At 35.8% G+C, this 27,080-nt stretch overlaps 2 protein-coding genes across 10 annotated transcripts in view; one reads left to right on the plus strand and one right to left on the minus strand.

Moving 5' to 3' along the window:
• The window catches only part of LOC5567882, a 42,340-nt gene extending 30,806 nt beyond the window's left edge, over nucleotides 1-11,534 (minus strand). For 2 of the 5 annotated variants that reach the window (XR_002502664.1, XM_021854979.1), the window contains exon 1: nucleotides 10,947-11,533. The gene's annotated coding sequence lies outside the window, so the exon portion shown is untranslated. Of the gene's footprint in view, nucleotides 1-10,946 lie in introns of all 5 variants that reach the window. The other 3 variants (XM_021854980.1, XM_021854981.1, XR_002502665.1) reach the window with 2 other exon arrangements.
• Nucleotides 1-27,080, plus strand: part of LOC5567881 (centrosomal protein of 135 kDa) — a 116,179-nt gene that overhangs the window by 73,503 nt on the left and 15,596 nt on the right. For all 5 annotated transcript variants that reach the window (XM_021854976.1, XM_021854975.1, XM_021854977.1 and 2 more), the window contains exon 6: nucleotides 23,675-23,800. In XM_021854976.1, the coding sequence (XP_021710668.1) occupies nucleotides 23,675-23,800 (126 nt within the window). The remainder of the gene's footprint in view (nucleotides 1-23,674; nucleotides 23,801-27,080) is intronic.

Consider the following 27,080-nt stretch of genomic DNA (forward strand, 5'->3'; position numbering starts at 1 on the left):
TGGGTCAAAGAACCGTTTCCTATCGAGTACATACGGCCTTACTTGATTCTAATTCATCCATCGATTTAACCGTGAATTTCGTCAACATATTGCTCGTTACTGCTACCATGACAGACGCAGCAAGTAGGTATGTGCGATAAAAAGCGAGAGGAATGTGTTGCGCAGAATAAATTTCCATCTAATTTGCCCCTTAGCTCGGAACTAGCAGTCTTTTGACTCATGCACTAACGGATAAATTTTCTGCAAAGGTGTCAATAACCAACTTATTTCAACCAATAATTCTCCCGTCTCAAAACGCGGCAGGCCACTGACACTTTGTGGTAGACACATTCAGAGCAGTGGTTCGCAACTTTTTTTAAGTAGTGATCACGCTTGAAGTTCTTCTAATGTGCCGCGGATCCCTAAAAATGTATGATCTAAAAATGAAAGTTCATAGAAGATTTCCAAATATATTACACCGAAATGTCGCTAAATCATCTTTAATCCAATAAACTGCCCATACTCGCAATACAGTCCCATTAGGAAAATAATCATATCGAGAAAAACGCATCTGAACCTTTTTGCAATTTTTTTCCTAACTCTGTTGGTGGCAAAATAAAATTCTGGTGGCATTACTCAACACATTATAATTACAGTATAAGAAAATGCTCAATAAATAAAATATTGTTAATGCATTTGATTTTACTGTACAAATCCGAGATAATAGCAGGTGAGACTCGTTATCCGAGTACTTTTCTCACCAAATGCAAATATACCCGCATACCAGTCCCATAACTTGGGACTCGCTTACTTTGTTATCGCGCCTTGACACATTTGTTGGCAAGTTTACTACATCTTCCAAAGCACTTTTCCTTTTGATAAAATTAGTGCTATAGTTCCTATAGTTCCTCTAAAATAATTAACGATTTGGTGGAGATAGTGACAGTGTTCAACACATTCCTGGGCTAGATGGTAGTGTTGCGGCCAGCCAATATGAATAGTACCCTGGATTCATCAGCAGTACGTTTATGTTGGGTTGGAAACATATGTAATACTAATAGCTACCCAAGTAACACAGCTAGTTATATATGAGAAAATAATTCAAGTTTTCAACATATTCTGTTGTATTCTTATAGTAGTATTTACTTTATATCAAACACTTGTATAGCTAAAACAGCGCAAAAAATGGCGGCTTATATAACATCTTATAGATCTAACAACTAGTTAAAATCACATGCAATTGACGATTTACAAACAACCCCCCAACATAATAAAGATGCAAATTTAAGTTGCGGTGATCATTTGTTCTAATTATGTTATTTTTCAGTACTAAGCACTCACAAATCAAGAGTATAGAGCGACATAGTTCATTTGTTGTAATTGAGGTATTTGAAAGTGTAAATAACGTATTTATGACACAAGATTCTTATTTATGATACTGGCCAATGTTTTGGTTGTTGTGACATTATTTGTAAGCTATATAACTTGAAAAACACATTTGTATAACACACTATCTCATTAGAATGTCCAACGTCTAGATATATACAAAACGAATGTACTTACAGCAAAATCAAAACAATTTTTTTGTCATAATATGCATGGCTATTCCAATTTGAAAAATATGTTTCAAGTTATCATATCTATAATTCTTTATTATCACTGAAATGAAGATAAACAAATGTGGATCATGTTCATCGATACTTGGGAAGTTTAATATGCGGTTCAAAATGTATGGTGAAACTTTCAGTTTTACTCTTCAATAATTCATGGGCCATTTTAATAATCCTTTAATATAATACAAATCCTCCTAAATTGTGTTGTTTTGATGAATTTGCTTCAATTCTAACGAAAACACAATATGGCAGAATTTTAATTATTCTTACAGCACCGTTCGGAAATGTTCGAACTATTCAATTATTTTATTCAACTTTAATATTACTCTGATCATATCGGTTACACTCCAAACTGTTACTCATTTTTTTACATAACTTGTCATGATTGCTTAATTCACTGAATTGAACCCAGATTTCAAACAAAATTATCTGGATATCGTCGACACGCGGCTTCAATTGATTCGAGTTAAGGTGATTCAAATTTTCAATCGGTACTGTAATCTAGATTATTTATTTGGCAAAATGTGAAATGGTTTTGTTTTGATTCTGAAATAAGCTGGAATTACGTTAGAATAACTTCCTCAGAGCATCTTAACTAAGGATTTTTGATAAACTTATAATAACGTTTATAATACATCTTGAGAACATCTTTTCAACATTCTCTTTGAGAATTTATTTTATTGTTCTTTCGATAATAATAATAACACCCAAACAACTTTCATATAGCTTCTTGCTTAGTGAATCGATTTTTATCCGTCAAACGTCAAACATCGGTTTACAAATGTAAACATTGTAAAATTTGCAGTAATGTTTACGGAAAAAAATCGTGCGGTTGCTGTTTTTTATTCATCCATTTGGGAGCGTAGGCGACTACATTGAATGCAGCCAACACAGGGGAAAAGAGCTGCTTTATTTCAATAAATACTCGTGAAAGATCATCATTAGGAACCTGTGCTTTTTGCTACCAGATTAATTTGATATTATGTTGATTTCAGTGACAGGTGATTTCAGGTGTCCCTTGGCAGGAAACGCTCCGGATTATGTGAATCACGGCTGTCAGAAATTGGCACCTTTTTGTGTTTCTTTCTCAAAGCAAATATAGCAAAGTTCGTGAAGTTCATGGTTAATACAGGGAATTCTAGAAGAAGTGACCACTTATGTTCCGACGCTTATGCCGCGAAAGCTGTTATTTTCTTCAGCATTTTCTGCGATTTTTTCTCATTCTTACCGTTATTATTTTCAAACCTGTTGTTTTTTTTTTTTTTGTAATTATGAAAAGTAACCGACTTCCAAGAACCATCGCTTAGCGATTTCGTTGCATTTCGGTTCCGGTTGATTTTTCTCCAGAGGGCATGAATATGGCGTTTTCGACTCTTCTGCAATAGTCGAATGATATCAAAATGGCACACAAGATTCATCAATTTCGACGGTATATCGATGTTTGAATCTTGTATAAAAAACGTTTAAAACACATTATTTCAGCTTAAATTTGTAACCTCCGATTCATAAAGCTTCATTTATCGTTTTGAAATGATTTGTTTTCTGGGAGCTATTTTGTAACTGTTTTATAACACAAGATGTTATGGTATTCACTATTATAACTCTTATATGACAATATGTGCTACATGGTATCAAAGAAGATGTTTTCGGTGTTACTTGGGTATCAAGCCATAAAATCGGTCAAGTTTTGGTAAGCCTGATTTCGGCAAAGCTGTTAAATATTTCTAAGATATGCCTTCTTATTTCTCAGCATTAGTTATCGCTAAACACAGTTTGACCAGGCGACGATACCAGTGGTGATGTGCGTATGCCCTTGTTGGCCCAAAAACATTTCCCCTTCATGTCGTTGGAAGATGAACCTACCGGAGGTGGAGATTTCGTTTCTAATTGACCAGAGGACGAGGGATGTGATAGGTATCGCTTTGACTTGGAGGAAGGCTATTTATCTTATTTTTTACACTTTCGCAAGAATTAATAACTTAATATGTTTAACCATTAATATCACCAGAAGCATTCTGAAAAAAAAAGTCATGTCAAACAAAAACTACATTTTTATGGAATAAAAGTGACTTGAAATACTCAAATCAGTAGTATTTTTTTTCTTTTGAAATGAAAACTACGATGCAGGATTGCAGGAATCATAACAGGAAAGGGTTGGCTTTAATTTCATCGTAATCAACTAGTGGTGCGGGTACTTTCAATATGGGACGCACATTGTTTGGTATTTTTTTCGCATTTTTTCCATACAAAGATACAGTTTTAGGTATGCCACCAAGAAGTACACTAATAATAAGTACGATTCATGAAGAAAACTAAAAAATGATGAAAATTCAATTGGGACTGTTATGCGAGTATGGGCAGTAAATATCTTATTAAAAATCTACCATACATCTTCCCAAGAGTACGATAAGGAACTTCTAAATATAGTCTTGCAAATTCAAACAAACAGGAAGGGAATTGAATAGATTACAAAAAATCCGCTAGAAGTTTATCAAAAATCCAGAGTTTTAAACTTTTTCAAGGATTCATCAAGAATACGTAAAGTTCTCTCCAGGAAATTTTCCAAAGATAAGTGAGGTATCCAGCTATATGCAACAAGCATTATCTTTGCGAACATCTTTGAATATTTAAAGAAACTTGGTAATGTGCTTCCTAGGAGGAAGTTAGAATTTTGTCAGGAACTTTTCGGAAAACTTGTCAGATGTCCATCAAGAATCGTCACAGAAATCATTCAAGTATCACTACTCACCACTCAGTCGAAAATCTCATCAAAAATCCTGCAGATAGATTCCAAAATATTCTGCCAAATGGGATCATCCATAAATGACGTAGCATTTTAGGAGGGAGGGGGTCTTCACGGATTTGTGACGATGTGTGACGAGGGGGTGGGAGGGGTTCCAACTAGTGGACGTAGCATTAATTTTGGTAAAAAGAGCACTGAAAAAACTGACAAACAGTCTTTTTTTCTATCAATCTTCTGTGGTTGTGGTTGCATAATTTTTTTTTTTTTTGAATTGGCTTGTAACCTCTCATCGGAAAGAATGACATCAATCAAGAAAATCAACATTTATTTAAAATGGCTTCGTGGACCTCCTGTCCTTAGGGGTCCGCGGACCACCGTTGGGGAAGCTCTGATGTAGAGGCCTGGTTACCTTTTTGGGACCTAGGCGAGTGGGAGTGAGGCCTTCGATTCTTTTTGAATCTCATTGGGAGACGAATACCTATGTAAAAAGGTTCAGGCTTAAGCAAGAGAACACTCCTCGTGGTTGCGCAACTTGAAAATATGTCAGTCTGCCGTAGAGATTGTTACACCAGTCGTGCCGAATCTCAGCATAGGAACCGCCTCCTCGTTTGACTTATATAGAGACTAGCATGCATCATGCATCTCATCCGTTTCGTGACGCCTGAAAGATCGCTTTGAATATTGGCGGTTTTCACTTTTCTCAAACTATCGATTTCATTGCTTCTGTAATATTCGCTCATCGGATGCACGATTTACTTTCATCATTTTCGTGGTTCAACTAAAGCTTCTGCTTCGTTAAACTTTTCGTCGGTTTAGCTGCGAATTGGCCACGCTACGTTGGCTGTCCGTTTATTGTGGTGGCTGGCAGTTGTTGCGGTTTTCTTTTCAAGTGCACCAGATTCTTATGCGGAAAAACGCGAGAAAGATGCCTAATTGAATGATCGTTAATGCTTATTTTTGTGGTATTGCAATTATTTGGCAATATGCTCCATAGTGAGCAGAAATAAGATGGTTGTTCACGACTTGCAAGAGTGCTAATGAATGTTGACCGTCTTAAGTACTCTGCGGGTTTTGTTTTCGCTGCATCGACCATTGCAATAAGAGCAAACCTTTGCATCTCAGTATCATCAGCATTTAAACCGATGCCACTCTGGCGTTAGGAAACCAATAAATATTAAGTCACGGGTTTGGTTGGAAATTAAATAATCAACACAGCGTAACGGACAACTCTGAGCAGGTGCAAAATAGCAGAGCGAAAAGATAAATAAATATTAATTACCTCACATCAACATTGTTTGTGTTACAATGGATTGATGTGATTTGCTTTCGCGTATCACTGTTAAGAATTAATGAAAACAAATCGGTGTTTTGCAAAATGTTTGCACATCATGAGCTGTTTGCAAAAATAGCGCTTGGGTGAAGGCATTGACACTGAAATTGAAATGATTACATAAGTCATGGACAGTGCTGTATTAGCAGGAATCATTGCTATAAAAGTTGCTCATTTCGATGCAATTATCAACATTATCCATTTCACCCTTGGAAGAAAGTTCACATTCCGGAGAAACGTATTTTCTTCCATTTTTACCACGTTTAGTGACAGTTTTAAATCTCATTTTTTGGAAGGAAGTTATGAATTTAGAGACCCACCCTTCCTTTTGTTTGTAGTTGCAACCATGTTTAGTGAATAAACGAAAGAACACGAGATGTCCTAAGAGGTTTTTTTTTTCCTAAGACGGTGTTCAAGAAGGATTACCACCGCTAGCTTTCGCCAACGGGTCCAACGAAAAATCGAAGACACGGGTCCACACATTGATCGTAAAGGGATCAATAGTAGAAAAAATAGTACTGAAAAGTACTGTTCTAGCACCGCTAAAAAGTACCGTTTTTAATTTTAACACTGAAAAGCACTGTTTTATTGCTTTAGGTAGTGTGAAAAAAACTTCTAAGAGCTGAGAGAATTCGCGTACGCACAGCACGAAGGTACTATGCGCACTGAAGACAGGATTTCATAGACTCTATCTCTAGTCTAACGTACTAAATTAGTTACGGAGATGAACCAGCCATAGGGCTGAGAACCTCCTTAATAAAGATAATAATAATAACTAAATTAGTGGACTAACTGTAGCTACAGTTATTTATGCCACACTTATTATAATTAAAAAAAAACGTTTGGACATATGACATAAGGACGTTTGGCCGAATATTGCTCAATGCCAATATTTATTAGAACAGTATAACTCACTCAACTTATTCTAAGAAGGCGAAATCCGGCCAAACGTCCATTCAACCAAATGTCCATAAGCCCATCATTGATATGTCAAACGTATCTTCAATGAAACCGTCTACCATTTGCTTCCTTTATCATGTCAGACTACCACATGTATGTTTTATAACAAACTTAACAAATTGCCATTTAAACTAAAATCCCCAGTTAGCACGTTGAACACTTGTTGGCAGCAGAACCATGAATAGCTTTCAGTGTGCACAGTACATTAGGGTTTTTTTCCTCGGGGAAATGGTACATTCTGGAATATAGTTTGCGGGGAATAGTTTTCGGGAAAACGTCTCTATTCGCTTGCTTTACAAATGGGGCAAGGGAAAACAATGTTGTTTTAAACCAAAAAAATGGATATATGATTTCTATTAGCTTGAACATTTGTTTAAGAGTCCCAATGTTTATTGGTTTATAATATAAATAACATGGAAACTTTCTAGTCTTGTCCATTCAGTTGTCTTTTGTGAAGTCTTATTTGTTCGAATCAATCGAAAACTTAATAATTACAACATCTTCAATGTTACTTGTTACATCATGGGACGGCACTTATGTTTTCGTTTTGTGCAATTTCATCCACTCTTTATTTTATTTTTGAGAAAGTCGAATGTGACGTCGGAAAAATCCTTGGGAGGAATTAGTTTTCGGAACGGAGTCCTTCAATTAAGTACATTTTACCTTTATTGAGTGGATAGACCAAACCCTCATTAGCTTTGCATCAACGAACTCAACGAGGTTTCCGTGAATTTTCTTAACTTGAAACCTTTCAGTCCACGTCTTCCTTTAAATCGGTTGTTCGAAGTGTATACCGTAGTATCATTATGTTTGACGACTTCTTTTTGAGAATTTTCATAATTTCTAATAGCCTCCAATACTTTGAGTAAACTTTTTTTTCAATGGGCTGCACGTTCTGGTTTTCCCTGATATTTGCGAATCTTGATTAGTTATTGCTACTTGAAGAACCATGTGGTTTGAAACTTATATAGTGGCGGTGATTTTTTTGAGTTCAAATCGAATAAAATCTACAATTTTGGGATAGGGTCAGCTCTTTCATCCACAGCATGGATTCGAGTAACCTGAGGAATACTACAAGTGATAGTCGAAATACGCGTATCTACTAAAAGATGAACAAATCTAGCTGAATTAAAAGGTGCAATACTCAAATCTACTTTTTTATTCTCTTTATTTAGATTTTGCTCACGGGGTTCGAATACGTGAAAGAAACCAATACTGACGGTACACATTAATCAGGTTTAAGATGATCGATGTATGGTTCACAATGAGATAAAACAAGTACTTTAATAAGAAGATTGATTTTGTTCGACATACAACAACAATTTCTCAGTCAGTTTGGTGACAACAGATTTCTAAGGATGGACATCTTGATCGAAGTTCTAACAAAATTATTGGATTTTAGAATCCTTAACATGATTTTTGCGAGAAACTTGAGCAGAATTATCACAGAATACTTAAACTTAACAGCAATAACACTGCGCAACACGTTTTTGCCTCAAGCACCAAAATACTGCTATTTACTCAATTAAGGGTTGCTGAATCCATTGCCGTTTTTGGAAATATTACAGCAAGTCTAGTTTTTGAGATACTGACTTTCGAAAATGCAAAATTTGACTATTTCATTCAACTTGCATGCAAGTTTTTCTTGTATGACAATTTATTTGTTTAATTTAGCACAGAATTAAAACTTTATTTGTAAAACAATATTTATCAACAAAGTTCATACTACTTTTGATGGTAAAAAGTTATTTTTGGTGGTTGAGAAAAGTATTGTGTTTTGTCATATAGGGTAGATGTACGAATAGTGGAGGTTCTAAGCACGATTGAACTTCATTTAACCACCTCAATTCAACAAACGCTATTAATGTACATGTTAATGCTGTAACGGGAAGTAACGACCATTGACTTAAAGCGAACAATTATTTCATCACAGTAACCCACGGCATGTCAGTGAAAAATAATTCCTCCACTATTGGTACACTGTTCCTTTAGTTGCGGTATATTTTTAATGTGTGTTCCTATAGTTGCGGTTTCCGTGGTTTTCTTATGGAATCCTCCACTATTAGAACACTTTACTGCAACTATTTTTAGTTTTAGTAATTTTAGGGATATTTCATCAGTTTTAAAGGCTCTTTTTAACTATTCCGTTTATCAATTAGCTAATACGTCGATTAGCAGTATCGGTTCTGTGGATAATGTAATAAAATTAGTGAAAATGACACTACCGCAACTATAGGACCACCCACAACTAATGGATCACTTACCCTGAGAGAAACAAAGAATTAGCCTCTATCAAGCACGTTAAAAAATCTATTCAATCAAAATTTAAACTACAATTTCAACTAAATTGAAAGTCTAAGTCCTATTTTGCATGCTGGTGGATTCGAAAAAGTTTGATAAATCATACTTTAAATCTCATGTAACAACCAATGGAACCAGGGTTTTATACAACTTTGGCGACCTGGAGCTTAAAATTGTGACGTGGTGGAGCATTTCTGAGAACTGCATCAGATCTACTAGAGACACATAATTTGATCCTTGAGACATTCAAAAATGTTATTTTTGTTACGCTGTGTAACCAAAACCCAGCTTAGATTATTTGCAAACAGCGAATCAGAATAATCGCAATCTTAGACAGGGTCTTTTTTGAAGCTTTGGCGGATTTCTGATAGAATTCAAAGTATGATTTAAAAATAATTTACGATGATTTTTTTGAAATTCTAGAACACGATTTTGAAATTCTTGTGATCGAATCCTTGCCATAATTCTCACAGAACCTTGAACAGATTTCTCTTAAAATCCTTAACAAAAATTTAACAGAACTCAAAATCTGCAAACTAGGCAGAAGTTTTAGAAGACTATACGTAGTAAGATTCTGGAAGTAGTAAGAATTTGAACTCAATTTTGGGTAGCATTATTATAAAACTAGTTCCGGAAAACGCTATATTGTCATGTACAGTGAAACCTCCATGAGTCGATATTGAAGGGACCATCGAGTCATGGAAATATCGAGTCATGGAAATATCGAGTCATGGAACAGCAATCTTTTGGAAAGCTGTTTGAAGGGACCATCATAGTAACCATGAAATTTTGTTCCCAGTATGGTTCCATGAGTCGATATCGAGCCATGGAACATCGGCTCATGGGGGTTTCACTATAGTAGGCTATGCACTATGCTATGCAAAACCCCCTTTTAAAATGTACTGTTCATTCCCATTTTCTCAGAAGTTTTCCAATTATTTTAGTCCACACGAACACGTCGCAGTCCTTCACCATTCTGTGGAAGAATTGTTAAAAATAATTAAACCGTTCTCAAGCCATTTCGTTACAAACAAATACCATTTTATTTTTGTTCATATAGACTACCTAGACATTATTCTCACATTATCAAGATTTGATAGATTCTGATGATATCTTGACTTAAGTTCCAGAAAAGGATGTCCAGAAGTAATTTTATTTTCTTCGAATTCTCCAAACGAATCTTTTGACGTTCAACGCTCCGTCATCGTAATAATCGGAACTTCAAAAGCAGTTTTTCTGTTCAAAACTGAAAATTATTCGATGAAAATGAGTTCACTGTGTTTCGGTTGGAGAATAGAATACAGTGAACACATTTTCCTGTAAATTTTCTTAACTGCTTTTGAAAATTCCGTTATCAATGACACTGATTGACTTTTGAACGATTTTTGAAAAATATTTTGAGCCCTGAAAAATCTGCCCGCCATACAATTCTCGCATAATTTATGATCTCGCCCTAAAAGCCATTGGTAACTGAGTGTGTAGCTCGTTGTTTTTAAGCAAATGAATTGACCGAGTTAAAACTATCACCACTGAGAGACAGAGGTGGATCTTCTCTACATCGTATCATTGTTAAATAAAATGTGAGTCCAGTAAGAAGTAAGCGAGAATTTTGTTCCGCGGTTCAAAAAGGTCGGCCTGATGTTGCTTACGTACTCTAACAGTTTTAAGAGCTTAATAGCTAAAATATAATTATGTTCCAATTAAGCATAATCCTAAATGAATATCAATAACTATGGGAACTTTATCCAATTGTATCTTTCGATGATGTTGCTCAGGGGGAGGTTTTATTCAAAATACTGAATTTGCTTCTCAGGTATTGTTCTTCCAAGATCATCATGGAGAGCTTCATTGTTTAATTGATTCATAAACCAAGGTGAACGGATGCTCAATATTGTAGAAGCGATGTACAATCCTAAAGCAGAATAATTAAAACCCATTTACATTGAGGTTGAGGAAGTTCCATTTCAATTATTTCCCTGATTTGATTCTCGATGCATCTGTACATCATCAAGATACCTACCACTTGAAATAAACATCAATTATCCAGAAGAAAAGAATTTGCAATCTCCGATCGGAGTGCAGGTTGCTGCGTGCAGTTCTCAGCGATGACTGGGGTTTGATATTCTATCGCGATGCCGGACTTGCGTTCTTCTCCAACACAAGTCATAAAACCATCATCCAGATGCTTCCGCACTACTGCCGCACAAGTGCATACAACGATTCACGGCCACCATGCCTTGTCTTCTTTAAAAAATCGGTAGTGTTCTTTATCCGGGCGTCGATTTCTGGCACTAGGAATGAAAGGAAACATGCACACTCACTCTCACGGTTTCTTCAAGGAAATGCAAGCGATAGAACAAAGAAAACCAGTTTTAGGATCCCATCGATCAACTATGATAACAATTCTGAATTAACTGGTTTGCAACGGAAATTTATAATTAGTACATCAACCATCAGTATTCACTTCCGCCGATAATTTATAATTCATTCATTTTTCACCTTCGACTAATAACCTTGAGAACAAACTTTTCAAGATATTCTACGCGCTGATCGCACCCATCGAAAAAGTGTTAACGCGACGACCGACCCAGAGAGACTAAATTGCTCTGTTGGGTATATCGACGCCATAGAGGCAGAAGAAGGTTCGCCAAACTCGTTCATATCGGAGAACGAAGAGTTGGAAAAGAGAGCCAGCCACCTAAAGGTAAACACTCGATCAACCGCGTGGTGTACCGGAGAGATCGTTTACCTGTGTGAGATTGTTTCTGCCATTAGCCATTGATGATCTCAGACAGAGACCGCGCCGCCATGAGAAGTTCTTTCCGATGGAAATTCAATTGGAAAATTGCTCTCGGCAGCTAGTTGCCTTGGTCATGGACGTACACGAAAATGTCCTTGCGAGTAATAAAAACATCCAACACTTTTAAAATTGCATAATGGTCCTATGCACACTGGTGTGCATAGGCGTAGGTGTTGCACGGCACGTTCGCATTGAAGGTGGTAGATTTCTAAGGATTTCCATAACTTTCCTATGCTTGTTTCATAAATATATCCAAATCCAAATACCCAGATAGCCGTCGCGGTATACGATCAGCTATTCAGCAAGACTTTTAAAAATGTACGGCTGATCAATACATATTTACTGAAAAACAAATGAATTATTTTTTCAAACTTACGGATTTTAACCAGGAAACTAGAATGCAAGTAAGACTTGATAAAAAAGAATCTGAATCGAGAGAAATTTTAGAATATTTGGAAACGCTCTCAAATGAAAAAGACAGTTCATTTGAAACAAATCTCTGAACAGAATTGATATAAATTGTGTATAATTATTAAACTCAACCATTTTCCAGTAATAAAAATGATTCGTATTTAATTTTAAATCATAGTATAAAACTAAAAATCTAAATAAATTTAATATTTGTAAATACATTTAATAAATTAAAGGCCTTTATTTTCTTACTAACATTGAGACAAATGAATTCTGATAATTTTGTGCTTCGGTGAATTTCAACATCGAGCACATGAAGGACAAAAAAACCTTGGGGAATTTGGGAAGGTATACCGGTATTCGTCATAGTACCAGTATTCACCATCCCCGGATTATATATCGTATTCGGCACGGCACGCCTTAAAATGATATGGAAACATTTTCAGGAACCTTAAAATTTGGTGAGAAAATAATAGAAAAAAAAAAAGTTTTTGCTTAATGTTTTTGCTCCTTTGCACCTTATTTCGTCATGGTGTTCCAGATTCGCCACCCTTTATAAGAAATCAACGTAGGTGGTGAATTCAGGAACCGAAATTAAAAGCGTAGCGAACACAGATGCAAGTGTTCCAATTTTCGGCACCCCAATTTTCAACACTTACGAAAACAATGATTCTGACCAGAGCTGTTAAATGTCATGAATATCACGTGACTTTGACAATTGAATGTTGCTAATATCATCCTTCCCTGTGGAAATAGTCTCCGGAAAATGTTTTTCCCAGTGACTTTTTCCATGTTACTATCGGTTAGTAATATTTGCTGGTGATATATTTCGCACGGAAAAATGCTATAAGCATTTGATTTTCTCCAAAAAATTGACATTTAACAGCACTGGTTTTGACAAGTGCTCATAATTTTTCCTTTTTAACATGGATTGAAAGCTTTCGTTTAACCCATTGGCAGTATCCAATAGGCGAATACTGGTACACCTACCCTATTAGACATTTTAAAACTACATAGGTGTACAATATCTGTCAAACAATGATGATCCAGATTTTTTTTATATTCAACATTTCAGTTTAACTATTTCGTCATTTCTTTTCAAAAAGTGTTTGAGGGTGGCCAGGCCCCCCCCTCATTAACGCCAATGCTGTTGCGGTATGCAGCAGAATGATTGTGTGTATGTTGGAATTTGTCTTTGAAGCCTGAATGTCTAGGTGGAGGGTGGCGGTTAAAATGCTATAGCCGTATCGTTAAAATTGGTGAATTAAGTTATTTCATTGGCACCGGTAAAACATGATCATTTTGGTTAGTTTACGTTTTGAGTCGGAAACGAAACCTTGAAATCGATGATAGAAACTCGCTACTTCTGCTAGTTCGCCGATTGCAGTCGGTAGATGTTGTTGTTGGCACCGATTTCAAATGATGCAAGCCTGCGTAACATGTAAATTTTAATCGGCTATTGGGTTTTCTCGTATAGGTACGGTGGGTTAGTCGACGGACATCGAGCTCGTCACTTGTGGATCGTTGAGGTCTTCAGTGAAGCTGGGAGGACTGAAGGGTAGGGCGGTTCAATTTAGTGGTTAAATTCGATTTTACGTTTGATTCTTTCACTTCTCGTTTGATACAATACTTTGATGCTCTTTTGTACAGTTACTAATGTAGACTAACAGACCACATAAATCATTCATGTCGGATATGAGCTTATTAACGATGATTTAACAGTGAGTGATCGGAAGCTAGTTCATCGATGCTGTAAGATGTATGCATAGGTTACATTATTGAGCATATCGATTGGATTGCAATGGGTTTCCGTGTTAGAGGGTCAATTGTCGTTACTAGGTAGAGGAGTTGGCGCATGCATAGAGTAAAATGGGACAAAAGATCGATCCTCGAAGAATTCAATATTTCCAGAAAAAAACTATATTACTTGAAATTAAACAAATAGCACACAGGACCTTTATCAAAATTGATTACAATTTTGTTGAACAAACTTGCACAGATAAAAATATTTAAATTTCTATGTAGCGTAAACAGAAGAATATGTTAAAAGTAAATCAAATTCATCTATTGTTACAGAATCACGTTTAATTTTCAACTAAATATGCTTGAATGTTACATGATCGTGAAAATTCAAAGTGCATTCGATTCGAAAATAAGCGATTTGTCGTTGACATGTCAGTTTATTTTGATGCTCCAAATATGTGCAAGAAAATAAGCTGAAATATACAACAAACATATTTTTAGCTGTGTGTTAAAATGTCTACATATTTTAAGTTACAAAAATTTTACATTTGATTGTCTTAAATGAACTTTTGTATTAACGGTGGGGCAAACACTCGCTGACTGTGAACAAAATATCGATACTTTGTTCCAATAATTATGCAAAAACTATACATCTAAAATCATCATCAAAAAATTATTCTTACGATAGTCCTTGCTACGCCCCTATATGAAAAAAAAGTTGAATGAAAGTTCGATCAAAAAAATAGACGTTTAAGAAAATTACGTTTAAGACCAACAATAGTCATATTTTTTCCTACCTCAATCGATTTCTAGAAAATTTGTATTGAAAGCCTCCTTTTAAAGTAGCATTCTTCTTCTATATAAATAAAAATGAAATGGTGTTTGTATGTCACGAAATGGATTACGAATGGGTTAACGGATTTAAATGATTCTTTCTCGTTTTGTTTATCAAGGGTTCCGACGTGTTTCTGTGTATAAAAATCCCAGGATATTCACCGGGAAATTTGGAAAAACGAACGTGAACGGAGCTGTCATTTTATATGGAACGATTCATAGCGTTTTTAAATAGTCTACTTGATGGCAAGACGAAGTTTGTCGTGACCACTAGTTTATAATTGTTTTGAATAGAGCTGGAAAAATTAAAAAGAAATATTTGCCCCACCTATCTCTAAAGATTACTGAAAAGAAAGTAGCCTCTTGAACTAAAGATTAGCTAACCAACTATTGACACAATCAAATATTTTTCTTCTTCATTGCTTTTTTTTTCCTAAACCAAACCTATTCTCTTTTCAAAGAATGTTTCCGTTAGTTCACTGATAGATCCGTTAACACAAAATTGAGTTGATGATTGTTTAAATCGACCTCTTGTGGACCAACACATCATGTGTGTAATTACAACACATTCTGAAAAACTTCTCCTTTGTCGATTTCTTTTGCATGAATATGATTCGTAATATGAAGCATCGCAATGTGACATGAAATCAGCACAAAACCGATTTTTCAGCAAATGTGAAAATTACACACAAATGTGTTGGTCCATATGAGCCCGATTTTGTGTATTTTTTAAGCAGTGTAGGCAGGGTGTCTACTACCTGAAAAAACCTAGAAAACCTGGAATTGTCAGGGAATTTTATTCAACCTGGAAAAACCTGGAATTCTCACGGAATTTCGATCACAATTAGGGAAATTATTTTAAGGTAGTAATTCATGATAAAATATATTCTCGACAAAGGATTTTTGCGTCAGAGTCCAGAGCTACCATAGTTTGCCAGAAAACTCTTTATTCGAAAAAAAAAAATCGGCTCTCAAAACACTATATGTTCAGTGATGATCCTTTCGAGTATGAAATTTAGTTTACCAAAACATGATTGGCGTCTTTAATGTTTTCATATTTATTCAGTAAAGAATTAACATATTTAAGGCTAGTAGCAAGTTTCTTTTTAGATACCATTTTTATGCAAGTCTAAAAAGTCTCTATTTTTGATAAAAAGTGTCTGAAGTTTCTATCTTACCCAAAATAGTCTCTAGAGTCTCTTTTTCTCCTTATCTTGCTTGCAAATAATTGAGATGTATTTTTTTTCTCATATTTCTCGAGGTCAGCTTGAAGAATTATCCTTGTGGTTTCTCCAGAGATTTTATCGAGATTTCTTCAAGAAATTCCTCTACCAATTCCTTCAGCAATTTTTCATAAGATGCTTACAGCAATTCCTTCAGAATTTTCCTTAGAAAGTCCTTGAGCATTTCAACGTTACTACCTCTAGTAATTTTCTCATGGAATACTTTGAACAAATACTATCTTAGGATTTCCTCCAGATATTTTTCGTTAACTTTTCAATCAAATTATACAGTTGTTACTCTAAGAAATATCCAAAGTTTCCCACAGAATGTCTTCCCAGAAAACCCGACAAAAATTTCATCGCCATTTCATCTAGGGTAGGTGTACCAGTTATGGACATAGTGGTTCCCTATTTCGCCATACGGCATTATCCCCGGATTATTCAAAAAGATTTAAAATGTGAAAGTTATCGAAACATCCCGTATGGCCAAATAGGGAACCACTATGGCCATAACTGGTACACTTTCCCTACAGTTATTCCAAAAAATAGCTCCAAAAGTTCCTCGATAGGTTATTCGAGTGAATCTATTAAGAACATTTCAAAGAATTTCTTACATTCTTGAAATACAGCATTATTAAGTTTTTTTTTTCTACGAATTTTCCCAGCATTTCATCCAAGGATTACTGGAGGTCATCCAAACATTTTTCAACGAATTTCTCAAAAAAATCCTTTTTTCCTGTTTTCCAGGAGATACTGCACAATATCCTGCGAGATATTATGATTTTTTATCAATTATCTTAGTATTAATCTTGGAAATCTTCTAAAAGTTCTTCAAGAGAGAGTCTTCCTGAATATCATTCTTCATCAAGGGTGACCTAACAAATTACATAAGTAACTGTAACAGAAAGTACCAGCATGCTTCAAATAATGTTTAGGGTACATGTACCAATAGTGGAGGTACTAAGCACTATTGAAGTTCATTTAACCGCCTAAATTCAAGAAGCGCAATTAATGTACATGTTAATGTTGTAACGGGAAGTAACGACCATTGACTTAATGAGAAAAATGATTTCATCGCAGTAATCCACGGCATGTCAGTGAAAAATAATACCTCCACTATTGGTATACTGTTCCTTTAGTTGCGGTATATTTTTAATTTGTGTTCCTATAGTTGCGGTATCCGTGGTTTTCTTATGGGATCCTCCACTATAGGAACACTTTACCGCAACTATTGGTACAAGCAAGAACAGTTTTAGCAATTTTAGTGATATTTCATCAGTTTTAAAGCAATTTGAACGCTCTTTTCAACTATTCCGTGTATCAACAAGCCAATACGTCGATTGGCAGTGTCGGTTCTGTGGCTAATGTAATACAAGCAGTGAAAACAGCACTACCGCAACTATAGGAACACCCACAACTAAGGGAACACTTACCCTATAAGTGTACAAATAGTCAATAGTTTGTTTAAAACGTATGAAATTAAAGTTTTTCTTGAACCTGGATATTTTTTTGTGAAACCTGGGAAAAAACCTGGAAATACCAAGGAAGGAAGACACCCTGGTAGGGTAACGGTCGTATTTTGGACCCCCTAAGGAAGTGATTTTGAGTTTTAGTACAAATTAATTATTTCCACTACGTAACCAAGTCAATGAACATGCCAAAATGTGAAGAAAAGTTTTCTCTGTGAAATAAAAAAGCTCATGCGATCATCTATAGTCCAAAACACGTCAATAGTATTTCAATAATGAATCACTGTTTTTTTGCTATTTTGGACCCGCAAAATATATATTTTGGATTTTTGGCGTTTTCATTTAATTGGAGGCTAAGTCAAAGAAATTGTTGGCTAATATGCTCGCGCACAGTATAATCAATCCGTTCACTAAAAATTTAAAATAGTTTTTGTTTACATTTGCAAAATTTCTGACGGCTTCAATTTCTACGTGAAACGTGTTGTAACGGTTGTGTTACTTGCGAGTTGAGTTGATCTTTTGATTTAAACGGGTTTATTTGTGGGAAAATAAATCAGGGCGTACCCTATGTCGTGGCCTTCTTCAATCGTTTGATCAGCGATAAACAAACATAACATTTAGAGCAAATTGCAATCAAATTCATAGTCGGGAGAACATGTTAAAAAGGTGTTCGATGGTAATCGACGAGAGTATGACGTCTGATTGTCTGTGGATTAATCGTACGGAGGAATGTGGGTTCAATTGTAGTTTGACGAAACAATTTTAACTGGTATAAGGTTTTTTGTTTGTGTCCGTTGTCTAAAGTCAGCTACGTTCAGCATTTCTCGATTACTTTTTGAAATCTATTGTTCTATTCAATTACCTATGACGTTTTTGCACCAGTGTGAGAAAAAACAATAGAGTTTTGTTTTGATTTGTGCTTACGGCGCTTTGTCACTGCATGTAATGGAGCTGTGTAAGTAATGCTTGGGTTTCGAAAGTTGAATATCCTACTATCGTTTTGTAAAATCCGAAATTTAACGTTTATAAACTGAATAATGAGTAGGTTTAGAGTGGATTGTGTAGAATTTTGTCAGCAGAATACGATGCATCGATAAGCCATTATTTTCACTTTTCAGAGTCGAAATACTTTTTTAAATTAGGCTGAAGTCGGTGTGAAACGTTTTTTTTTCTTTTTTAGAATAATCGATTTGACATACAAATTGCTCTAAAGATCGATGACTCAAAATATTATACAAAGATTGTATGTTTTTATTTTTATATGTAATACTACTTGATGGGGGATTTGCAGTCGAATCTATGAAGGAATTCGTACAGAAACTTTTCAGGAACAATGAGATCTTCATTCTTGTTAAAGGCGTATCCAACTTTCGATCGAATCCTATTCGTTCGAAGTCATGACGTAGACAGGAATGCAAAACGGTTTTCCATCGAAAGAGCATTCGAACCAAAATAAGACAAAAAATGTCGAAATCATGACACAAAAATGTCTTTTATCTGAATGTATGTACTAAAACACTGCATGTTCTCAAAAGTTAAGGCCTTTTTCTACGAAATGCCCCGACCTTTTTGTACGAAATGAGGAATCTCAAGAGTTCATGAGATACAGTCGTAATTTCAAATTTTGAACTTATCTATCAAAACTCAAATAGAGCTTTGCTAGTATGGATGTGTACTTCCAGAAACTGCAGTTAGAATTTTGTTTACATTAGATGACCACGAAAATGTTGAATTGTGTTATTTATTTCTAGATAACAAAGTATTTGATATATTGAGTCAGGTCAATATATTTTACTAGCTTGCGGCAAAATCAAATAGAGTATTTCGCCAATTGTTGACGGCCAGTATGTTTGCTAATTGTCGAACATGCCGGACTGTTCAACAATACACAGTTCGAACGAAACGTGTAAATTTCTGAGACATATAATGCACATAGTTGGAGCGTGGAATATCATGGATATTTACATGGTATGTCATGTAAACTTCAATTATATGTCATGTAATCCAACAGGATTCTGTGTGGTTACATGACATATAACACATTTTTACATGATTTCAGACTTAAATTTACATGACGTAATGTTTACATCGCATAAATGAAGTTTACATGACGTGTAATCTTCATTATTTTTAACTGTGTAGGTGAGACTTTTAGCCGTCTAATAATAGGCGAAATATACTGAAACCTCCATGAGTCGAGTTTCATAATTCGATATCGACTAATGGAACCATGTCATACTCCCTGTCCTTTGGTTCAGAAAGGGGTACGGGCGCGTTCTGCCAACTCGGTCGAGGCAGATTTCTTGTGTGAACAAGTTACAACATGGACGTTCTAAAGTGCCAGAATGAAGTGTTGTGCTTGTGGGGAGCACTTGAAGATGGGATGGAAGGTCATTACTTCGCGTTTGTGCTTTTCTTCTGCTTATCTATAAAGTTATATGCAATAACCGACCCTTAACTTAACTATTAAAATTAACAGTTGCAAATACAATAATCGTTTGAGCTTACTAACATGTCTTTGCGTTAATTATATCATAATGATCTTTTATCTCATCCGTCGAACCATTCTGAATGGCCGTTGTGAGAATATCACCAAGAACTTCTCACATGCAATAAAGCTGGATTGTCATACATTGAAACATCAAGGTTCTCGCTCTTTCGGATTCATTTTTTGTTGTTTATCATTAGTTTCAGAGATTGTTATCGTGGGAATCCAAAGAGCGAAATTTTGTATGACTTCAATGTAGGCCAATACTGCTATAAAGCATGTAACAATCACTAACATTCCTTCTCTCTTTATCCTTGTTTTCATATCTAACCCGCTTCGAGGAATAATTCAACGGAGAGGAAAGGCATCTCTTATCATGGCAGCGTAATGGCCGAGAAAACTTCGGTTTGCGATCGCAGCTTTCCATCCTCGGTTCTGTCCCACACTCGCCAAATCGATACGCACTTGATCCGCCCACCAAGCTCGCTGCACTCCACGCCTTTGTTAAGTATAAAGTTTCTGTAATCATTGAATACTAATTGAAAGGTAAATCAAATGAACTTATTATTTAACTAATAACAAATTTGTTCCACAGAGCGATTTACAAAACACCACACAAAATCCCTCCTTTCACATATCCTTAGGCAAAACACTTCACTACCGTTACATGTATGACTGATTCATGTTCTTTCGACCTTGCATCATTCATACGTGTAGGGGAAGTCTAGAGTAAAAGCAAAACTTAAAGAACCTTCTGGTCAAAGATGTTGCGTTGCCTACTTCCCAAACTCCAATTCCCCCGGTGTATTATGGACGGTATGAGTTTTCAAACTTATGCTGGAGACTTGGCCCCTGACCCCCTTGTACATCAATAAAACAAAATAAAACAAAAAAAAAACTAATGGAACCATGTCATACTCAAATTTTCATGGTGACTTTCAAACAAGTTACCATAGCATTTATGTTCAATTACTCGATATTTCCATGAGTCAATGGTCACTTCGGATATCGACTCATTGAGGTTTGACTGTACTATATTATTGTCCAAGATGTGTACGCACATCACCCGTTTCATAATATATTAACTACCTTATCGGTTATCTGTTATCGTCCGACGTATCAACATCAAGTGTTATTTTTTTTATCTCTGTGATTCCAGTGAAAATTAAATCGTGAATTGAGTCGTGCAAAATTGTCTGTATGTTGACAACCGCACCATGAAACTATTATCGCAAAATCAGCGGTTTCTTGTCTGTTACGCTTCTCGCATGATCGTGCAACTATTTCCGCTGTACTTACTGTTTCTGCGTCAGTTTTCGCTTGATGAACTTGTATGCTTGAATGTCCCCCACATACGACCACATCGCACCGCGTCAACTGACTAATTCCGCGTGGTCCTCGCGGTCACATCGCCAATGTCAATGACGTGTCGTTGTCAAACTCTTTATGAGCAGCGAGACGTGCAGATTTAGTTTTGCGGTTAAGTCAACCGGTAGTGGCTTACGCAATTGTGGGTTTCTTCATCCGTTTAGTTGACGACATTGACCTTCTGCGATGTTAACGACGCTCAACGGTGATCGGTGGCACTTGTCAGTGGGGGGTCATTGATCTACTTGTTTTGTGTATGGAAATTGATACATAGGTACTGATAGTGAGTAGTGAGGAAGGTTGAATTGATTCTGAGGAAGTTAAGTGGTCTATGAGTAATGATATCGAGGAACATCTCTGTTAATCCTTGAGGTGAAGATGAATCGAAGCCAAACCTCAAATTTTCAAGAGCACAAAACTGGAGAACCAAACATCCGTTTAAGTTGAAAACTTGATCGATTGGTCACTAGCTGATGAGTACCAATCGATTAAGTTTTCAGCTCAAACGAACACCCGTTTCCATATTTGTTCTCTTGAAAATGTGATGTTTGACTTCGATTCATCTTCACCTTAATAACTGTAGCATTTAATATCATAGCATGAACACGTGCACAAAATGTGGCTTAAATTTTGAAGAAATAATAATATTGTTATTAATAATTTCGCCAGGATCTACAATAATGTCGGCTCGTCTATTTTCACACACCTGGCCACGTCATTATAAGTGTTGTTATATTATAGCTAATAATCCTTTAATTTACTTAAGGAAACGCTCGTAACCTTTTCTAGGTTTAAATTGAATAAATGTAATACAGTAGTTTCTCGATTTTATCACTGCTCGTTTTAATAACGCTTCATTATTTCACTCTTGATTTTAGCACGGTTTTCTGTTCGATTTTGTCACGCCTCAATAATAATATGAAATTCATACATTTTACATTGAAAAACAACCCCAAACAATAAACATTTATTCATTTGGCCCATGCCTTACTTGCTTTTCATTTCATTAGTTTTATTTCTGCAATTCAAAGCTTAAACTTTGATGAAAATTATATGGCAGAAAAGTACATTTTTATTATATCACGCCATTTTTTTTGACTCCGTGAATAATCGAGAAATTACTGTATTCCAACTAGAACAAACTCATCAATCTAAAAAAAATGTTCGTCTAACTGAATCTCAGGGTACCATCTATCTATTCGAGTGTTTTCGGTAGCCTGGGTGGCGGTATTCTTGCATTTCCTTTCTATGTCAAATTTGCTCAATGCCCAGGGAAGTCAAGGAAATTTCCTTTACGAAAAGATCCTGGACCGACCGGGAATCGAACCCAGACACCTTCAGTATGGATTTGCTTTGTAGCCCGCGGACGTTACAATTAGGCTATGGAAAGCCTCATGAATCAATTCAAGCGTGTGCTAGAATAAGGGCGTAAGTCGCATGATCGATTTCTCTTCATCGATCCTCTCTTCTGTGAATAAAGGTGACAAGATGCGGGTTTGTCAGCATTTTTTTCACCTCAGGACGCAATAATGCAACGCTGTCTAGCGTCCTGAAGTGAAAAAATGCTGACAAACCCGCATCTTGTCACCTTCATTCACAGAAGAGAGCATCGATGAAGAGAAATCGATCATGCGACTTACGCCCTTATTCTAGCACACGCTTGAATTATGACCTGCAAATTATAATAAAGGGTCATGTACAAATTATGTCATACTCCTAGGAGTACTTGGAGCAAAGCCAAGCTTGACAAGCCTTACAAAATTTTTGGGGGGGGGGGGGGGGTAGAATGTTCGAAAATGTTAAAATTTAACGTGACATAATTTGTGTACGGGATGGTACACAAATTATGTTACATTAAAACTAGAAGTAGTCAGAGATTTGCCGAACACGAAGATTTTTTTTCAAGTGGCTTTGAGTGTCTTTTCGCCCTTGGCGAGTTCGCCTTATGGAGAGACAGTTACCTTACTTACACTCGACATCTACTAGCGTCGAGTTATGGAGAGCACGATGTATGGGAAATTTGTAAAGAAAAATCCATCGCATTATAAAATATCTAGTTGTGTACAATTGACTGTTAATTAATAACGAGTCTAGTACACGACACTGAAGACGGCCTTACAGTTGAGGTCGAAATACGCGTATCTGTCAAAGGATACAAACTCTAGTGGAATTAAATGGTATTCGTGATCAAACGTCAACATCCCACCGCAAAATCGCTAGTGTTTGGAGGTGATTTTAACCTCCAACTTGCCAAATAACCTCCAAATCATCACCTCCAAGTTAGTTCTAATAGCCTCCGTTATATGAAATATGGTGGCGCGTCGATCGTCGCAAGTTTATCGTTGAACAGTCAATAGTACTAAATTCGGTTTTTTCATCTATTTTACTTTGTCTCATTCGGCTCCCTCCCAGGAACGCCAGTGTGGATAACTTCCAGAAAGACAGCAACCTGCGCAGCGTGGCTACGGAAACCGATACACTGAGAAAACAGGTGGCGACACTGAAGCGTTCGCACGATAACGCTGTTACAGAGAACGGGTAAGTAGTAAGAATTCCGTTGGGTAAGCGTTTAGAGGCTGCACGTGAAAATTGTAACTGTGCTTAAAGTTTAATGTTCTTTCATAAATTCGAACCACTTTATGCAACTGAATATTTTATAAATTTACTTCAGGGAATTTTATTCTCGCTGGGCTAATCCTTACATCAAAAAATAAATAAATATTCACTTTAAGTTTTGTCTACCCCTGATTTTATCTACCCCCGATTTTAGCACCCTTTCTGACCCGATTTTAGCATCCTTCAGCATCCATGTCCCGTAACGCGGGTAGATCACATTTTCGAGGTGCGTTACGAGGTAAGATCTACCATATTGTACTCTTGTAGTAGCTGTCCTTGTTAATACTTATTAGTTACGGTCGGAAGAGTATATAAAAAAGTAACAAGCCACTAAGACCCACCTATTTGTCCTAGATGATGAGCAGGTCGAAGTTGAAAAATTCTCTCAATCAGCATCTGAGGCTGGTTTCAATTCATGAGACAAGTTCTTTCCGAGTTCAAGTGTTTATCTTCCGATATCTAGAAGGTAAACGATTCCGAATCAGTGGAGTAGCAGACTTCCTACCTTCTAAATTAAACTTCTTGTTTCAAGGAATCTTAATGTCTAATGCGATGAAACCTGTTCACAGTTACCAAACAATTTTGAAACTTATAAGTAGAAGCAATAATTTGATACGCTAGAGTACCGATGCATGCTCAAAATCAGTATCATTATTATTATTTATCTTTATTAGAGTGGCTTTTCGCCCTTGGCGAGTTCACCACTTCAGTATCATTCAACCAGCTTAGTGGCCGAACCTGATTAAAGGGCGCGCTTTTGAGAGTTTAATGGTGACAAACTGTTTTCTCCAAAAGGTATAAATAGCGGTATCTTTTTCTAAAGCGGCTCTATGAAAAATGGTAAAGAATGATAATTGTATAAAAAACGACTACTTCATTATTTCTCAATAGTAATGGAGTAGAACGACATGCACTAAACATAGGACACGGGTATACCACAAAAGATCAAAGAAAACTGGTCGCAGTGGTTCATCCCGAACAGAAACAGAGCAGCTTTTTTCCCGATTTTGTCAGCCTTTTATATTTATTTCATTAAGACTATAGCACGTCTATACTGGAAATATTGGGTGCATAAGGTCAATTATGACCTTGACCACGTCTATACAATCATCTAAAGACCGAGATTTTGAAATTTGAAATTCTTAATGATTATTCAAGAAACTTATCAATGTTACCTTGGATTGTGGTACATAGAAAGTTGATGTAAAAAAAAAACAATAGGGGTATTCACTTAACTGCGTAAATCCCTGCGTATATTGTGATAAACTGGTTATCTCAAATGTTTCACAAAATTGCGTAATCTGCGTAGGAAATATTTCAAGCCGCTGAGATTCAACAGTCAACCAATCCAAGAATGCGTCGGTCATCATAGCAACGTTAGTACGTTATTTACAAACACACAACAAATCATGAAAAACAATTGGAAAATGTAGATGAGTGTTGTCCATAGGTAGATAGGAGAAGTTTTTTTTTTAAAGACTGAGGAAAAGCTACATGGAACGAGTAGATTGCAATCGATTGGAATGAAAGAGATTTTGTTTTTATCAGATATTAAATGGTCACAGTGAGGAACGAAAATAGACTGTTGTGTCTGAGCCTGAGCAATATTGGGGCTGTTCATTTATCACGTAAGGGGTTATGGAGGAGGGGATGGGAGTTTGAATTTTCTTATGCACCATGCTAATAACTTTCCATTTTATATTTCTATATTATCATGGGCGAGGTTTCCTTAGGTAATTAATGGACAGTCCCTATGTCTTAACCATACTGAACAAAAGGCACATCATCTACCATTTCTTGCCATCGAAGTGTAGTGGAATTGAATATTTGAGTATAAAGACTGCGTTTTTTTTCGTTTATAAAACATATGCAAAATTTCTCTTGGGATCACTTGAATGATTAAGAGAAATTATTTAAAAGCGATGGAAACAATTTTGACAATAATAAGTTGAATAAAGAGTTCTTGTAGCAACAGTACATAAGGTCGGTTTTCATTGACGAACTGGTTGGAATTCTGAGTACCGTGAAGAATACAGTCGAAGGATTGTCAACTACGGTGAACCTCGGCTGAAACGAATCGAATAAAAGTTCGTAATTTATATAAACAAGCTGAAGACAAGCTTGTTAGTTTTGTTGGGTAACTAGATTATATACTTTTTGTTTTTTATCGTCAGGAGCCAGAAAAGAAATATTTCATTTGAAATGTTTCATCGCCAATATCTCAATTTACGCTAATTTAAGTGAATACCCCTAATGTTTTTATTGTCAAAATCATAAAACCAAGTCCTTAAGCTAAAATAAAACTTGAAAACAGTCGAAACTTGTTTTCCCGATTTCGTCAACCCTAAATGCAGCATAGGGCTGACAAAATCGGAACATTTCTGTAATTCTATTTTATTTTCCTGTAACAATCAAATAGCATTCAAATACAGTTTTGATATTTGATCTGTGATTCCAATATGATAATTAAATCAACTTTAGGACAATCGTATGTATGAAAAGCGGAACCTTTTAATTAGAATCCTTTCCTGAGATCAAGTTATGAATAGCAACTGTAAAAAAACGAATACTTTATCACTTCTCGATAGTGACAAAGTAATACGACATGCACTAAACAAAGGACACGGGATATACCACAATATATCAAATATTGGTCGCAGTGGTTTAAGTTCCGAACAGAAAAAAAATCGTACACTGAGCCAGAAATTGCGTACGAAATTCATAAGAGAACGCTTGTGAATTGATTTCTTGGCTGGTTTTCTCTCTTTCATAAGACTCTTATGAAACACAAAATGTCCGATATTCACAAGAAATTCTTGTCGTTATCATTAGAGATCTAATGAATATCTTTATTTTCCTTAATTCAAAGAACGATTCTCGAAATACATAATGGTCCTAAAGAATTCCATAATTGATATCTATGATCCTTCATAAGAGTATCTTATGATATTATACCTATTTGTATTATGAACGCAATGATCGATGGAAGTTCACAAGTTTTTCTTATGAGTCTCATTAGATGCTTCTTATGTCTTTATTCCAAAAGAATTTCGTATGAAAATCTTACGTGGTTTTTGATAGGAAGATGACTGTTTTTCACAAGTGTTACTAATCATTGTCATATGCGCGCTTATGAATCTCAATCGTGAATATTTTGTTATTAGCATCTCTCCACGTAATTCATAAGATTTTCGTATGAAAT

The sequence above is a fragment of the Aedes aegypti genome, chromosome 3, assembly GCF_002204515.2.
Source record: "Aedes aegypti strain LVP_AGWG chromosome 3, AaegL5.0 Primary Assembly, whole genome shotgun sequence".
NCBI classification, from domain to species: Eukaryota; Metazoa; Arthropoda; class Insecta; order Diptera; family Culicidae; genus Aedes; species Aedes aegypti.